This window comes from Seriola lalandi, unplaced genomic scaffold (genome assembly GCF_002814215.2).
Source record: "Seriola lalandi dorsalis isolate HSWRI2012SDOR001 ecotype SW California unplaced genomic scaffold, Sedor1 jcf7180002053898, whole genome shotgun sequence".
NCBI classification, from domain to species: domain Eukaryota; kingdom Metazoa; phylum Chordata; class Actinopteri; order Carangiformes; family Carangidae; genus Seriola; species Seriola lalandi.
The window spans coordinates 866784-883665 of record NW_019524451.1 but is presented as its reverse complement, the minus strand read 5'-3'; the positions used below and the strand labels follow the sequence as shown (position 1 = coordinate 883665).

At 40.7% G+C, this 16882-nt stretch overlaps 3 protein-coding genes across 3 annotated transcripts; 1 reads left to right on the top strand and 2 right to left on the bottom strand.

Annotated features, from left to right (window-relative positions):
* The first annotated feature begins 3245 nt into the window (after positions 1-3245).
* Positions 3246-4198, top strand: atoh1b (atonal bHLH transcription factor 1b). Its single transcript, XM_023402130.2, has one exon. The coding sequence runs from the start codon at positions 3312-3314 to the stop codon at positions 4017-4019; it is 708 nt and encodes a 235-aa protein (XP_023257898.1). The 5' UTR covers positions 3246-3311; the 3' UTR covers positions 4020-4198.
* A 262-nt stretch (positions 4199-4460) lies between these two features.
* Positions 4461-9648, bottom strand: dok3 (docking protein 3). The gene is made up of 5 exons (XM_023402128.2): positions 9406-9648; positions 8037-8339; positions 7657-7747; positions 6587-6774; positions 4461-5922 (listed from the first exon to the last, which is right to left on the bottom strand). Exons 1-5 carry the CDS (start codon positions 9460-9462, stop codon positions 5029-5031), a joined length of 1533 nt encoding a protein of 510 aa, XP_023257896.1. The 5' UTR covers positions 9463-9648; the 3' UTR covers positions 4461-5028.
* Positions 9649-9812: 164 nt separating this feature from the next.
* On the bottom strand, positions 9813-15589 carry ddx41 (DEAD (Asp-Glu-Ala-Asp) box polypeptide 41). The gene is given in 18 exon segments (XM_023402090.2): positions 9813-10220; positions 10388-10411; positions 10414-10497; positions 10619-10690; positions 10792-10941; positions 11255-11351; positions 11447-11518; positions 11647-11778; positions 11900-12062; positions 12340-12476; positions 12763-12916; positions 13022-13094; positions 13196-13332; positions 13431-13491; positions 13628-13702; positions 13803-13953; positions 14169-14264; positions 15417-15589. Coding segments are annotated over 18 exon segments (1842 nt in total). The 5' UTR covers positions 15444-15589; the 3' UTR covers positions 9813-10083.
* Between the last annotated feature and the right edge of the window lie 1293 nt (positions 15590-16882).

Below are 16882 nucleotides of genomic sequence, written 5' to 3'. Positions count from 1 at the left end.
GGAACTACTCTCTGTCTCTCTCTATTCTCCAGCCAACGAGTAAAGAATGAGATGGATCAGAGAACCCCTGCCAAAATATGGGTATTTTACATTGTTCAGCTGCAGCCATACAGCGTGATGAGTTTAGAGGCATTTGTACTTCCCAACCTTCTGAGTTGTTACACTACACACTGTAGGCGGTTATAGTTATTACAGTTGAATGGCAGCCATGGAAGTTGTGTTGACACAAGTAATCGCTGCTATGGTTGGCTGCTTAGGTTTAGGGTTTGAATGATTAAGAGGCACAATAAGTAAATACGCAGTTGGCACAGTCACCAACGTCATGTGGCAGCTGCAGTAATATCTACAGCGCTCTGGTTAGAGACATATTGTGAAACCAGTGGTCAACTTAGTTGAGAAATTGTTGTGGCATTTTGTGCGCCTTATCGTTCAGATGGTGACGGCATTGCAACATGTATTGTTGTATTAGTAATGTAGCCTCCCATACAGTAAAGTGTTACCGTTACATTCATTTGACACTACTACACAGAACATACAGGAACTCCTCACTGCGAACACACCAATCCACCAGTCTGGGTTTTATTGAGCAATATTGTGGGAACGGGGACCGAGGCAAATATTCTGAAGGAACCCTGACTATAGGCTTAGGTAAGACCTGATGAGGCTAATTTGCTGTTACTAGTGGATGTGGTTATAACATTTAGGCCATAGCTGCAGGTGGTGACAGCTTTGGAGAAACTAAGAGGGAGGCAAAATTTGAGAAGCAGGTTAAAAAGACAGCTGGGATCCAGCTGCTTACTTGCTGTTTGCAGATGTGAAGTTTTTTGTTTTTCTTTCCACTTTTCTATTGGTTATTTACAGTTACTGAGGAGATTACCATCCACATGTCTTTTTCTTTCAGTGATTTACCTGTAGCTTTGAGTTGTTTTGCATTATTTTCACATTGCAAACTGTTGACCACTAGTCTCTGGGTAAACAACAGCATAAATTCCTCAGCTGCTGTTACTTTAACATTGTGAGGGAAACACCGCACTTTGTACACCACTAGATTTATTTGTGAGCCAACAGTTACAAGTTACTTTGCAGACATAACATAGAAAAACGAATGATGAGCTTCTAAAAAGGACATGATTCAACAATATTTAAAGCAGTTCAGAAGAACACAACCTCTGCCAACCACAACATTAAAATGCTGTGTACATATTAATACATCAGTATTAACCATCAAATGATATGAAGTGTTATAATACAAGTACATACTCCAAGTACATTTTGCTGATGATATTTTCACTTTTTTATTGTATGGTGTATTGTAGCATTGTGTTATACTGCTTTATCTAAGGTAAATACTTCTTCCACCGCTGCCCAACAATAATAATGGCAATCGCTTACAGTCAACGCTTTCATTTGTAATGGGGAGGGGGAATTTTGCATTTATGACCCCCAACAAGGCTTTGGACCAGCACTGAAAGTTGCCATAACTCGCCAGTTGACAGCGACCTCCCCCCTCCTCCTTCCCTCCCTCCCTCCCTCTCTGGCTGCTTGGTGGGACACATCAGTCTCCCTCTTGCTGCAGGTCAGTAGAAGTTGACCTTTGAAATGTTCCTCACACCTCCTCGGCCTCCGCTGCCACTCCCCCGCTCACGCCCCGCACCAGATGGGAAGTGTAGCCGCATTTTTAAAGCCTGCACGCAGGGTTACAGGCTGTTGCGCTGGCAGTGGGGCTGAAGGAATGAAATATTCATGCAGCCCCAAAAATGAATGGACACCCCGGGACGGAGAGCGTGCCGATTTATTCAACTAAGACCAGGCCTCGTTAAACTGCTGGCGGCGAGGCAGGTCACGGTGATTTTCTTTACCAGTGCTCGACCCCGACTGTCACACACACACACACACACACACACACACACACACACACACACACAAAACACAGAGAGCGAGAGAGAGGGGCACTGAATGCAAAATGTGCCCAAGTCGCTATCACCACACAACATCTCAGATCTCCCTCCGGACAGGTCTGCGCTGCTGCTGGAGAGGTTCCTTCTCCTGTAATTGATGACCTAATGAGTGATTAGCTCTTGTGTCAGGGCAGCGAGAGTCAGTGTGGAAGCTGAGCTGTCGCTGTGCGCAGCATATGGGAGACGTGGGTGACACTGGCTGTGACAGAGGTGTGTAGCTTGCGTGGGGTGCCAGGGGACACCAGCTGATAGGCACAGGGCAGGGGCCACGTGACTATAACCAAAATTTGTAGCCTAATTTATCTTCCTTGATTTGGATTAGATTTGGATAAACTCTTAATCCTATAATAATAATAATAATAATAATAATAATAATAATAATAATAACAATAATAATACAACAACAACTACTACTAATAATAATAATAATAATAATGATGATGATGGTGATGATTATAATAATGGATGGTTGAACGTTTTCCAGTATGACTTATGCATGTTTTGCTAGATGATCCATAAATTGCCTTCAGACATCTTATCAGTTATCATGGCTCTGCTGTAGACAGGTGTGCCTCAAGCCTTGTCTCCCACCTGTTGGTTTTATTGTTGCTCTGCAAATAAGATCGTCCAGCTTTTACTGTTTGTTTGAGAACAAACCTCAGCCCTGCCAGATCCTTTAAGGGTTAGACCCAATTAAGGACTCAGTTCCTTTGCTCATGAGAAAGATGTCCAAATTCATTTTCCATGGACTTGGAACACTGGCGGAGGTCCATGGAGGAGGAGGAGGAGGAGGAGGAGGAGGAGGAGGATACAACTTTGAATGATAATGTGTGTAAAAATGGATTTAGGAAATAACAGATAAGAAAACTCCTCAAGCTCGAAAGTTGTTCAATTTCCCAATAAACGTTATTTTATTTATTTCTGGGAAACTTGAAGGGTTTAGCCAAACAGACATGAAGTCTAGACTTTACTGCTAAGTTCATTAGATCACGTTCTCTTTGAGAACGTATAAGCCACGCTCTTAAATGATTAATACTCCGGGTTCCCCTCTGTGTGAGGATAATAACAAGGTCGTGATTGAGTTACAATACACAATAGGAGAAAAAAGTCGCGCTTTGTCTAATTGTTCTTTGACAGGGTCAGAGGGGATTGTGCGATTGGCTGCTGCCTCCTGAGGCTGCAGCGCTGTCAGAGCTGTCTGAGGGCTGGGAGTGACACCAAGGTGACTGAGGGGAGGCTGGAAAAGTATAAATTGCTGGCGCAGTGCAACCCGTTCCAGAGACAAGGGCATCAGCCAGAGTCTTCTGTGTGACCTTTATTCCCTGCCGCGCACGACCACAGGCCATTACAGTGATGACCGCAAAGGCAGAGCTTTCGAGCTGGCAAGAGTACCCAGAAGATTTCACCGCGCTGCAGCAGCGCAGCCTGGCCCACATCAACTCCAAAAGTTGGATTTCTTCAAACTCAATCCGTGCGTTCTCCCGGAAGGACGCGCACGGAGCTCCAGAGGCATGCATCTCACTGCATGAGAAATTTGTGCCAACCAGTAAACTGCCTGACTGCGTGTCCGCTGCAGGCATCACAGAGACAGACTGTGAGAAGTCAGCTGAGGGAGGCAATGCGAGCCACTTTGGCCCCCAGAAACACAGGCGCGTCGCAGCCAACGCCAGGGAAAGGAGAAGGATGCACGGCCTGAACAAAGCGTTTGACGAGCTGAGGAGCGTCATCCCTTCCCTGGAAAATGAGAAGAAGTTGTCCAAATATGACACCCTCCAAATGGCGCAGATTTACATCAACGAGCTGTCGGAGCTCCTGGCCGGCGTGGTTCAGTCGGAGTGCATGGGTCCAGCGGACAAGAGCTCCAGGAGGAGCCTAATTCACTCTCTACGGCCTGCAGCCAGTGCGCAGGAGCAGCTGACCGGAGAGCAGCGGGATCACCTTATCATACTCGGACCTACATCCGACCTGGGGACAATTAAATCCACACCCTCTTCCCACAGCAGTGATGGGGAATCCTCGCATCTCAGCGACATGGAGGAAAGTCAGAACGGGAGACAGTAACAGAGAACACTGGCCACTGACTATTGACTCTTTACACCGCGGTGTCTGTTATAGGAAGAACCGGGAGAACCAAATATTACAGCTTGTAGAAATGTTGATCATGTGCTAGTCCTTCATATATTCTCCTGTCATAATTTATAGCTTAGATGTTGCACTGCCAAATGAAAAAAAAAAAACAATACAGGAAAAACTTGTTTTTACTTCCCAAGGCCATGATGAGCTCCCATAGGCCTTTTTATGCACTTTATATGCCCTGAACATCATTAATGACATTTTCATGTGTCATTAGTGACAATTGTCTAAATTAAAAACAATTATTTGATATTTATGTTTAGCTATGGGGTATTTTATAAGGGTTGTTTTGCTAAAATAAAGACATAGTTAAGAAATGAGTGCATTTCAAATTATTTTTGTATGTTTCATACTGAAGTCAGCAACACGTTGTATACTGAGTAAATGATATTTTAATATTTCTACCATGTGAAGCAAACTGAAGCGTCCATGTACAAAAAAAAAAGCAATATTCACACTTGGGTATTTCGTCTTTCTGTCTTGCAGAAAAACTCTTGATTTACATGCAGCATCCATCTTATTTCACTTTAAGAAGGAAGTAGAAGAACAAACATAATCTAGAGGAAGCCTCAAAAGATGTCATGCAACTCACTGACTGTCACAAGGAATCATATTTTTTTTTTTTCCTTAAACTGTTTCCATAATTAAACAGTCAAACAATCAGGTGTTCTCTCTGCTTATCAACTAATGGTAATGTCACATTAACATTCCAGCAGTGAAAAACAACACGGACTGAATCCTCTTTTCCCAAAGAATAAAATGACAGACTACACTGATAAACATGAACATCTGCAAGACAAAAATCTGATGCCTAATGTTCCCAGTGGAGGGGATTTAAAAAAAAAAAAAAAAAAAAGAAAGAAAGAAACTAATTGCACCTTCTGACAATCTATCATGGTTAAAATTGCTCCTTCTAGTCTGTCTGTTAACTAATAGCCTACTGAGAAAATGTGGGGCTGCCCGCTCCAGTGGGAAGAGGTGGCTGGAACTTTGCCAGGTCCTTAGAAATGATTTCTGCCAGCCTGTGTTTAAAACTGCCAGGGGCCTCTGTGGGGTTGACACGGGTAGAGGAGCCAATGGCCTCCTCCATCTCCTTCATGTCATCCTCTGCCTCTGCCTGAGTATTGAACCCTGGCTGGATGAAGTTAATCACAGGGGGCTGACACTGGTATCTGGGCTTGGGTAGGGTGTAAGGAACAGATTGGGGAAGGGGGCAGGGAGGAGGCGGAGGCGGAGGAACAGGTGGAGGCAGGGGTGAGGATAAAGGCTGCAACTGGGAGTTTGAGGGAGAAATGCTTATTCTCACAGCCGAGTAGATGCACTCGTTTGAATCGTCTATCTCAGGTTTGAACGGATCTTTTCTGACCACAGGAGGAGTGAATCTCCTCACGTTGTAATAAATGTCGTCCATGTCAGCGTCCAGGCTTAGGGCCTCCAGGGAATGACACCGTTCATCCTCATCCTCAACGTCACCTTCCTCTCCCACAACCTCCTTGCTATTAGAAAGTTGAGGTTTGACAAAAGATAGTGGCTTGAAGGTGTAATTAATAGTAGAATAATGGTCTTCAGACTTGTCTTCTGTGTCCGCAGCAACATCTGCAGGGTTGTAGACAGGAGGAGCAGGTGGTCGGTTGGGTGGGGCTGGGAGGAAAACAGGAGACTGGTCAGAAAATGATATTCTGTTGTTGCTGAGTGGCTGGGCAGGCGAGCTCTTCTCCACAGAGCACTGCTCTAATATAGCCTGGAAGACCTGGGAGCCATGTTTGGTCAGGAAGATGAACACTCCTTCTCCTGACTGACAGCGACGGCCTGCTTCAATGCTGAACCCCCCCTGTAATCACAGCAATTAACACACATCTTAAAGAAATAGTGGTACCACTTTACAGTACGACTACCCTTATAAAGGATTTATGAATGGTTTATAACTAGCTCATTAATAAGCTTTTGAACACTTTATGAATCATTCAATAGCTGTTATAACACATTAGATAAAAAGGGCAACAGTGACTTGTTGCTTGCCAAATAGTGAGCCCACATTTCTCTGTACTGTTAAGCCTCATATCTCATTAGTTACTGAGCTTTCTTTGTTTTCTCCATCATCCAGCGTTTATGCCTGCTGCTTCTTTACATATTTGTTAAGTGACTAGCAAATAACAACACTAATAATGACACACTCTTATTGGTTAAATAATAATAAATAATTAATTTCATTCGGCAGATCAAATTATGGCATATTAAATTACCAGATTCAAACTCTAGGTCATTGTTGCCCCTTTTATCTAATGTGTTATAACATCTTATGAATGATTTATAAAGTGTGAACAAACTAATTAATAAACTATTTTATTACTACAAACTATAACTAGTTTACTAAACCAATCATAAATCCTTTATAAAGGTAGTCTTATCATAAAGAGGCACCGAAACAGTTTGATATTTTGAGAAATACAAATTCAAAAAGCATATCCTTTCCAATTTTAGGGGAAGTACTTTACCTCAACCTGTCCGAATTTGCGCAAAAGTCTGTATGGCCAGCTATAGATGATGTCACCGGTACTGCAGGCCAGCAGTACCAAAGCTTCTTTATCTGGGGAGACCAGATACTCCCGGGCCAGCTTGCACCTCCTCGATGCTTCTGTGCTCTGGACAGTCACTTGGTACTGGTTCGGAGGAAGGGTGAGATCTAAACATGAGAAGATATGAAAATATTTACCACTTCAAAATCACAACAATCACACTGAGACCAGTGCAGCATGACTACACATGAAAGCATTAGATTAATTATATGAGGTCTGAGCAGCAATGCATCAGCAAAGTGAATAAATGTACATCAAATATATTCTCCTACAGAAACCAGCTGCTTTAAAGGTGTTTGCATTCTACTAATCGCTCCAAGTCACTACAGGCAACCTGGATTTTTCAGCAGAAGTTTAATCCATTAGGAAATAAAAAGAAATACATTTGTATAAGCTAAAGCTTGCTGACGCTAATACTGATGGTTTTTCTAAATCATTTTCAGATTGTTTGACTGCTTGTGCATCTTGCCCCTGTGTGGCTTCTTTTTAGGGATTGTACAAAAATTATTGGTGTGTTTTCACTTCGTAAAAAACCAAGGCCCTCACCAGGGTTATTAATGTTTTCTATCCCACAATGTGTCAAAATAATATAATAGTGACAACATGTTCATCATCATGTTCTTCAATTTAAATCTTTGAACGTGCACCACCAATGTACACAAGAAAAAATTATGAGTATGAAAAAGAATTTAGGACAAGAATAAAAGAGTCTCCACTGCTCTGCCAAAATAGTCAGACTATGGTACTTTCAGCCAAAAGAAAAATTACAATACGTTTTTGTACAGTCCCGTGTTCCCAGCAGTTGAGTATAGTGTTTAATTAGTCATAAAAAAGCCAAGAAAAACTTTGGACATAAGAAAATGTTATTATATTTTAACTTAACAACCTGGTAGGAGAGTTGATACATCACACTCTGCGCACATTCACTAAACACCTTTTCTGAACTGTTACTTTTGATTGCTTGTTGACTGATCAGCTGTTTGTGTTACCAGTTTTCCAAGATGAGTAAAGGTCATTGTCCTCCATGGTCAAATCATTTCCTCTCTTCAAACCCCCTTTGTCTGTTTCTCCAGGATCCTTCTGTAAACACAGTGGCATGGTAAATATTACACAGAGTAAACCAACCTCTTATCGCTGTTTTATGATTTCAAAGTGGTAAGATGCACGAAACAGCAAAGCTTGTGCAAGCACAAGAATTAGAGAAGTGAAGTGACAGAAGTTGCAGATACTGTATTAACTTCCTCATTGTGCTATCTATCTCCAATTGTGGATAAGGTTTATGTCCACCTTTCCTAAATAACAACACTACCACTGATATAGAAAGGAAAAGGAGAAAGCTGTACTGATCAAGAGGAGAGAAGTGTGATACCTGGAAGGCCAGGAGACAGAGGGCACTTAGCCAGTCCTGGCTTGTTGTAGAGGCCATAGTGTAGGTGCATTGTGTGGTTTTTAAGTAGAAGGCCGTGCACCCTTGGGGGCAAGACTCCTTTGGAGCAGGGATGACACTCAGGCAATCACTCAGACGCACCACTTTTCTCTCTGGTGTTTTCTGCCGAGTGGCCTTCTTCTGGTCAGTAATAGCATTGTTGTCGAGTACGGTATAGAGCTCCAACCGGCCAACCCCTGTGGAACTGGGTTTAAAGAGCATCAGCCATATTTTCCTCCATGTTCTCTGTTGCAGATGAGGGGACAGGGTGAAAAAGTGACTGTTAGTAAGTGGGTTCCTTGTCACAGTTATTGGCTGGTTTAAATGTCACATAACAAGCAGAAAATTTGTTTATTTTGGTTCTGTTTCGAGAGTTCATTCTTTTCTGACTGTATGCGATGCCATGTTGCCACATCATCAGCAAGTATGGCATCTGTTTCTATTATTACACAGGTGACACACAGCTCTACATTTCTACCACACATGAACCTAGGGGTAATTTTAGATTGTGAACTAGATTTCACATTCAGAGCACCACTATATGTTCTACCGTTGTGAAAACCAAGTTTGTGCTTTAGTATATGTACATCTTGATTATTGCAACATATTAGAATAATTCACTTACTGTTCCTAAAATGTCTCAATTGGCTGCCTGTAAGTCAAAATAGTTACTTTAGTTCAAGTAAAAGTTAAAGTATAAATAACATTTTCTTGGTCTAACTTGCCTTTGTAAGAATATTTCATGTATGCTTCCTCCACTAGTTTTTTTCAATTCATTTTTTATTATATTTTTGGTTTTAATTATTTCCCATATCTGCCGAGTCTTTTGTTGTTTACACTTCCACTTGTTTCCTGTTAACTTCACATCTTTGTGAAGCATATGGTTTCATGTTTCAAATGTGCCATATACAAAGTTTGTTCTGCTGATTATTATGCAATAGCTGAAAAAATAATGAACAAATACAGTTCTCTGCACATTATCATACTGCTAGTGCTCTATTTTGTTAAAGGTATTCCAATGACAGATCATTTGAAGCATTCTCATAGGTGCTTAAAAAAGCTGTCTCTGCGCCAAATTTGTTAATGTCTGTGCACGCATTGGCTTTGGATATGATATGCTCCGTGTCAAGACTTTAAAACTCTGAAAAACAATCGTATCACCATCTGTGCCTTTGCTTATTTTAACTAAGCAGTTAGTGAAAACACGGCAAGCTGCTCAGTTGCCGTACTTTGAAAAATAAACAATACAGGAATAAAATGAGCCACAATATTCTCACAAATACGCTGAATGGGAAATTTATGTAAAACTTACTTTTCCAAACTTGACTCCCTGAAGGTACAGCATTCCTTCCTTGAAGATGACATCCATGCTTGCAAGCTTTGTCTGTATATCTTTCACTGTAACAGCCGTTGCTCTACAGTTCAAAGATACTAAAATTGGTTTCCTACACGACAAAAATAATTGTTTCCTTTACATCACCAGCAGCATTCATTCTGTCATCTGCTTGGGTATGTCTATCAGGGCTAAATGTCAAGATGTCTCTGATCTGCAATGTAACTGTTGCAAAAGATAGGACCCACAGGTTGTGTGTTGCTGTTTTCTTGAGTCAAACTTCCCTTTGCATTATTCTGCTTGTTTTAGCAACTTCCTCACCAAACAAAACTGGTACCACACCTTTCTCTATTTTCCAGATAAGAACAGAAAAGATGAACAAAAAATACATTATATGGTGGTTTTATTTACAATTATCAGTATCAGAGTATCAAAAATGTATGTTACAAAGGCAGAACAGAACAAGTATGAGAGAAACTGGGGGGAAAAGATGCAAGGAACTGAATATCTTATCTAACAGACCTGCAAACAATGACAGCTGTTGATAAAAATACACTTCCTTAGTTCAGTGACATGACACATAAGTGTACGATTTCCTCAGAAATGTCTCTCAGTTCCATTTGGCCTTGGAGAATCTTCCCCCTCATTAAAACCCTCTTAGAAGTCCATTGAGCTATGAGCCAGGTAGTCTTTCCGCCCGATGTTGGTGACCTGCTTGGTCTGCATGGCCTCCAACTTGGGACAGTCTGTAATACGATGACCAAGACCACCACAAAATGTACAGCCCCTCTCTCCTGTGAGAACACAAATACCAGGTACGTTAGAAAGGGTTTGCAAATACTCCACACCTGCGTCGGTGTCTGCGAAATTGAGATGATCAGATGAGAGAAATATTTTAAAGTTGATATAGAATAGACCCCAAAGAAAGAGATGAAAACTAGATTTGGTGTGAAAGTCTCACCTCCGATGTCCAGCATGGTCTCTCTCCAGTCTGGAGCACCTGGAGAACAGGTGGGACCTTCTGCTTGGCTTCAACTAGCAGGGCTTTCAGGTCCATCAACACTGACTCATCTACACCAGAAGAAAAGACATGCACTTACTGTTAATTTATCGCCACTGGGATCAACTAAATTTATTATAATACATTGCAAATATTCTGAAAATCATTAATGAGACTGATATTTTTCCTCACCACAGCCTTTATTGATGAACGTTGTGGCGATACCAGTCTTGCCCGATCGACCAGTTCTTCCAATTCTGTGGACTAAAGCCAGAAAATTCCAACAAACCAGCTTGAGCAAAAACACTGAGGCTTAGATATTGTACTGATTTTAAGGGGGCCAGGTCGTGGACTTATCCTCTTACCATAGTTTTCTATTTCCTCAGGCATGTCATAGTTCACCACATGCTGTATAGCTGGGAAATCCAGACCTTTGGAGGCAACGTCTGTGGCAACTAAGACATCTTTTTTTCCCTCTTTGAATGCCTCTATGGCCTTTGTTCTTTCCTCTTGATCTGATAATAAAACACCAAATATCACATTAACGAAACAGTATTTTGCAAGACAATGACAAAGTGGAAAATGTGAGGGAGGTGTATGCAGTTCTTTGGAAATGTTAAACTACACTATAAAGCAGAATTGTGACATCTGCAAGCAGGGTGGCATCTGGTGGTAATGATGAGCAACTACATCAAAGCTGAAGAGTAAAGTCTGTGCTAAACTTGATGCTTGGTTGGAAAAACCTCCAGATACAGTAATCCTCTGCATGCACTATTACTAAGTACTAACTGCTATGTATGTTAATGATTAGAATAGAGTTGTGCGTACCTTTTCCTCCATGGATGGCCACCGCCTCCACGCCTTTTAGCAGCAGATACTCATGGATGGCATCTACATCAGCCTTCTTCTCAGCAAATATCAGCACCTGTCATATGAAGACAGAATATTTTGTAACGCCTGACATGTCTGAGTTATGTATTTTAGATGCTTGCCAGTGTCATAACATGTGGAAGTACTGACAGGAGGTGGTGTTTTCTGCAGGCACTCTAGCAGGTACACCATCTTGGCCTCCTCTTTGACATATTCCACTTCCTGCACACAAACACATACACAAAATTGAAGTTCACAAAGTTTTCACATCAGTGGGTTTTTTTAAAAAAATCTGAATGCAATGAATACCCCTGACAGCACAAACCTGTTACAGGGAAAGATGAACATACCTGGATGACATCCAAGCTGGCAGCACCAGCTCTGCCTACATTAATAGTGATGGGTTTGACCAGTGCACTCTTGGCAAAGTTCTGGATCTTCTTGGGCATAGTGGCACTAAAAAGCAGGGTTTGCCTTTGTCCCTAGATAAAGAAATAATATTGTTGCCAGGATACAGTTTTAAAGGTAAGACTTTGGTTTTGTAAAATGTTCTAAATCTTCTGCATTGATGAAAATGGTTGCTGTCATAAAGGAAGACCTCACCTTGAAATAGGAGAAGATGGTCCTGATGTCTTCCTCAAAGCCCATGTCAATCATCCTATCAGCCTCGTCCAGAGCCAAGTAGCGGCAGATGTCCAGACTCACCATCTTCTTCTGCAGCAAGTCCATCAGTCTGCCAGGGGTGGCCACCATCATGTGGACACCACTAGAACCGAGACGAGACACACATTCAGAGGAACCCAAAACACTATTTACTTCTTAAGCTTTTTAAAAATACACTATTATTAATATCTGGGTTTTGAGGTGGCCATGCTTAATGTTTTATACTGCGCAACACATCAATCTTTCGCCATTATTCTTCCTCTGTAAATAATTTAATGCAGCTGAATCCTGCTTGTTTTTGTTTGACACCAGTTTAAACTGCAAATTCTGAATAAATCACAGGCACCAAAGTTTTCACTCAAACTTTCCCTCTTACTTACTGTTTTACTACCTCCATCTGCTCCTTGACAGACATTCCTCCAATGCAGAGGGCAGAGCGCAGCTGAGGAGCTCCCTCCTCCTCAAGCAGCTTGCAGTAATACTCAATGATGCCATGGGTCTGCCTCGCCAACTCTCGCTGGAGTAACGGGAAAGGTTTTAAACTCAGATTTGCTTAGTTGCAGAAAAAAGTTAGGTTGCTCACAGTATATGTCATCAGTCTAGAGTGCAGACAGCAAGAAATACTGTATAATTATTTGGGCCTTTGATGGGCCTAATTACAATTAAATGCAATCTGAAGCAAAATACTACTGTGCACATGTACACATGAAGGACAGCATCCTTTTTTGTAACCACAAATGAGACTGCATTAATGTATTTCAAGCTGCTGTATTAATGATATAGGTTTGTCTTGTATGTCTTACTGAAGGACAGATGATAAGTCCATATGGTCCCTCTCTCTTAAAGAATGGCAGCCTTTTTTCCTGTTCCAGGGAAAACATGATGATGGGCAGAGTGAAAACCAAAGTCTTTCCTGATCCAGTGAACGCGATGCCAATCATGTCCCGTCCTGACAGACTACAGACAAACAAAGGTCAATTTATGAACCATTGTACTTAACAATAACATAAAATTGTTCATTTTACAATGTTTGCATTCCAGAGTTCCATTTACTCTACTTACACTGTGGGGATTCCTTGGACTTGAATTGGTGTGGGATGCACAATCCCCTTCTTTTTCAAACCTTTCAGAATTGCTGCAAATGCAATGAACAGAAATTTGTTGCCAGTTGTTAATCATGTGACACCATTAAAAGCTTTATACAGAAAGAATGTGAGACAGGGAGTGTGTTGTTACCTGGTGGAAACTTCATCTCCCTGAAGCTTTTGATTGGAGGAGGGATACCGTCTCCATCAACTAGGATATGAAACTTCTTCCTGACGCGCTCATGTCGGGTGTCTGGCATGTTCAGGATGTATCGTGGTGCATTCCAGCTAGAGAGAATATCCAGGTTAAATAAAAAGGTTTTAAAAAAAACTACACGCACACACGCACAATATTGCTTTATAAAATTCACCGATGAAGAACTTACCTTGTTTTTATTGGATCATCATATATAATACCTTTGGCCATTTCCTTCACAGACATCAGAGCTGATAGAGGAGAGGTGAAAGTTTCCAGAATTAGTTTTGCAAGTTTAAACCATTTTGAAAAAACATTTTTATCAAAATCAATTTGGCTAATAATTCAACACGGCTTCATAGGAATTGGATAGCGTTTTCATTTTACCTCTGCCCTCTGCAACGCTCTCAAGAATCTTCTCTTCCTCTTTCAGCTGCTTCTCCTTGGCTGACTCCTTTCGGGCTGAAGATACAAAAACACATCACAGAACCAATATAGTCATGGAAAATGAAAAACAGGCAAGCCTTAAAAATCCAGATTGTGCCCTGTTTGAACAGGATACCTTCTGCTTTTTCCTTGAGGTGCTGATGCTGATCAAGGAGACTGATATTGGAGCGTGGACCAAGACCCTCGTCCTCGTCCCTCTGCTCCCCCCCACTGTCCTTCTGCTCCTCGTCCACCGCCTTCCCTCGCAGACGTAACATCTTCTGTAACTGTGATGTAAACATGTTTAAAAAATGCATTAAATCTGAATATGTGGTAACTGTACATGATTTTGATATACATGATGTATTTTAAATATCATATAACTTTTACAATGAATAAATGTACCAAATTTTATAATGACATTTACAGAACCAGCAGATTGGAGCAGATCAGTCCATCGCTATTTATTTCTTGAGTGTCACGACAGTGCACAATAACTTACCATTTGTTGTTTTCTAATCTTGACTGGAACGTACGGAACATAATCATCATCCTCTGATCCTTCTGAGCCAGACCGTTCATCCTCCCCAAGGGATCTCTGTACAAACATATTACCGTTATAGTCTTATAACCTCTGCAGTGCAGCAAGGCCTTGGAGAAAACTTGGTTATCCAGTATACCATAAAGCAAACAGCAGCTGGTACAAAATCAGATACAGCGCAACATATTATATGTGATAGATCTGTATATACTAAAGTCATATACAGCTATGCTGACATATGAAGCACTGTTATTTGGTTTTATAGTATACATTGCTGTACGAGATAAATTGTAAACTTTTCATTCAGCTAAAAGGATTGCACTACGCCATTTCTGGTACTCTACTTTGGTTGGCTGTAATTTTAGGCATGCTTTAATCAAAAGTTCGTCAATAGATATTAGTAGTAGATATTAGACTCTCGAATGGAGGCTGCTGGCTGCCATACGCGGGACTTTTCTGTGTCCGGACATATTGTAGCCAAATATCTGTAATTGGACCTGCATGTTTTACACTCGATATAAGAATTGTGATGTAATTGGTAGCTACTATTATTCCTCGTTTAAAACTAATAGTAAGTGGTTATAAAGATGGCTTCCTTGCATTTAATGATCATCAACAAGTTACCCACTGAAAAACTTCTGTTAACCAGCTGAATAGTTTTCTTATCATGAAAATACGAAGTAACCTAGAGTTACACAGGACTGCCTTCAGTCACCAAACTCGCATCGTGTAGTCGGATGATCAACATAATCCTCATTAAATCGCTTGATGTTGTAGGGACACAACTGAAAAGAAGCCGTGCCGTTTTCGGAGCTCTGCCATCAACTTTTGACTTTAATTTATAAACTGATAACTCACTTAAGTACACTTATATTTTACTCTTATACAAATGGAGACTAATGCTTTTTAAGCAACGCCGTTTCGCATTGACCGTGGATGTTGTGGCACTACATTTTGGCTAGTTCATCATGGAGCTTTACCTATTCATGTCGACTACAACTTAAACCCCCGTTTTATTCAAACACTTAATTCACTTTATTAACGTTATTCAATAGGCTGTTCTAATGATTTTAACTGCCCAGTGGATAACATAGCCTGATGTATGTAAAACGGATAAATGCTCTGATGCTTGACTGGCTAGCTAATTTTAGCAAGCGTTAGCTATTGTAACCTCTTCGTAATGTGAACGACAGCTTATACTGAACTTACCTTTTTGGGTCGATTTTCGGTCTCCATATTAGTTATTAATGCAGCAACGTTCTCTATCAGCTTAAGACACTGAGTTTTTAACCAGAAACTATTCACACAGTTCAATAAATACACTTAATCCACATGTTTACACAACACAGGAAGCTTTGAGGCTGTACGGAACGCTGGAAGGGTCAAACCTTATCGAGAAGCCGCGTCCAAACACTTCAGTGCGACACAGTCTGGTGTCGGAGAAGCAGATCGTGCAGATGCAGTTATTGAAACCGAACCAAAAAAATAAACTTAGAAAGCAAACGCCACACTTTATTTTTGTCAAAAACTGTATTGTTTTTAATCTTTCTGAACGAAAGATTTTTCACAGTATCAAAAGTGAATTTTAAAAAAAGAAACAAGCCAACATACACTTGGCTATTATTGGTATAATATAAATCTACATTCGAAACATTAAGATAATCTTCTCTAATTGAATATAACCTGAAAAGCATCAGAGATGTTATATGAAAACAAAATCTCAGCACAGATTCAGGAAAGAAATCATCCATCTCAATGAAAGCCATCAGCTAAAACATGGTTACTGGTGTATATCCAGAGGCCCTTGTCCAAAATGTATCAATTCTTCTGTGATTTCTCATCAAAAGATAATCAATACTTGGACTTCAGATGGGCAAGCTGAGGTGGAGGGTGCCACCAAGGTCACAGTACAGAGGGGAATAAAAAAAAAAAAAAAAAAAAAAAGTAGTATGGTTGAAAATATAGCTCATACACACAACCGCCAGAAACGCATGACAAAGGCTCAAAAGGGCCCAAATAATCACTCAATATGTACAAGCATTAAAATTAACTGCGTCAAACAAAGTGTGATGGTTCCAACGTTAAAATGAATACTGCACACAGGTGTACCTGTCACTGCTGGGACTATAGGCGTTACATTAAGAGTGAGAAAACTGTGGTAAAGGATTTCTTTCTACAGATGGCAGAGTGTATACTAGATAACACTATAAATGAGAGAATTGTTCAGGAGGATTGATATTGAAGCCACAGACGCATTGGACTTTGCCCAATACAGGACTAGGGGACAGTATTTTGATTTTTTCTGTTCTACATGTCATGCATGGGTACCTAATTCGATTAATGTTCTTTACGATGCATCCTGTGAGCCAAGTGTCATACACAGCAAATTGATATTTTCCCACAAGGTTATATTAGTGTTGTCGGTGTACTGAAAACTGTCAATCATTCATGTTTTTTTAAACATAATTTCATACAAAAAGAGGAACAGTGTAGCAGGTAGGTCATCAAGTGTTTGTCAGTTAATTTTTCTATCACTGATTCCCCATCAACTTGATCATCGCAATTAAAATTTAAGAAAAATATTCAAATTGAAAACTATGAAAATGCACTGCAGTCTGCTTGTGAGTAAAAATCAATGCAATGGTTGCTACCTTTGCTCCCCGCAGAGAGAAGTG

What these genes read in the sequence shown, in the direction of transcription:
- atoh1b (XM_023402130.2), top strand. Translation starts at nt 3,312, where the DNA reads ATGACCGCAAAGGCAGAGCTTTCGAGCTGGCAAGAGTACCCAGAAGAT.
- dok3 (XM_023402128.2), bottom strand. Translation starts at nt 9,462, where the DNA reads ATGGATGTCATCTTCAAGGAAGGAATGCTGTACCTTCAGGGAGTCAAG. An exon ending in TCTGTCTCCTGGCCTTCCAG is followed by an intron (nt 7,748 to 8,036) that starts GTATCACACTTC and finishes CTGTGTTTACAG; the next exon opens with AAGGATCCTGGAGAAACAGA. An exon ending in TTACTCATCTTGGAAAACTG is followed by an intron (nt 6,775 to 7,656) that starts GTAACACAAACA and finishes TCTCATGTTTAG; the next exon opens with ATCTCACCCTTCCTCCGAAC.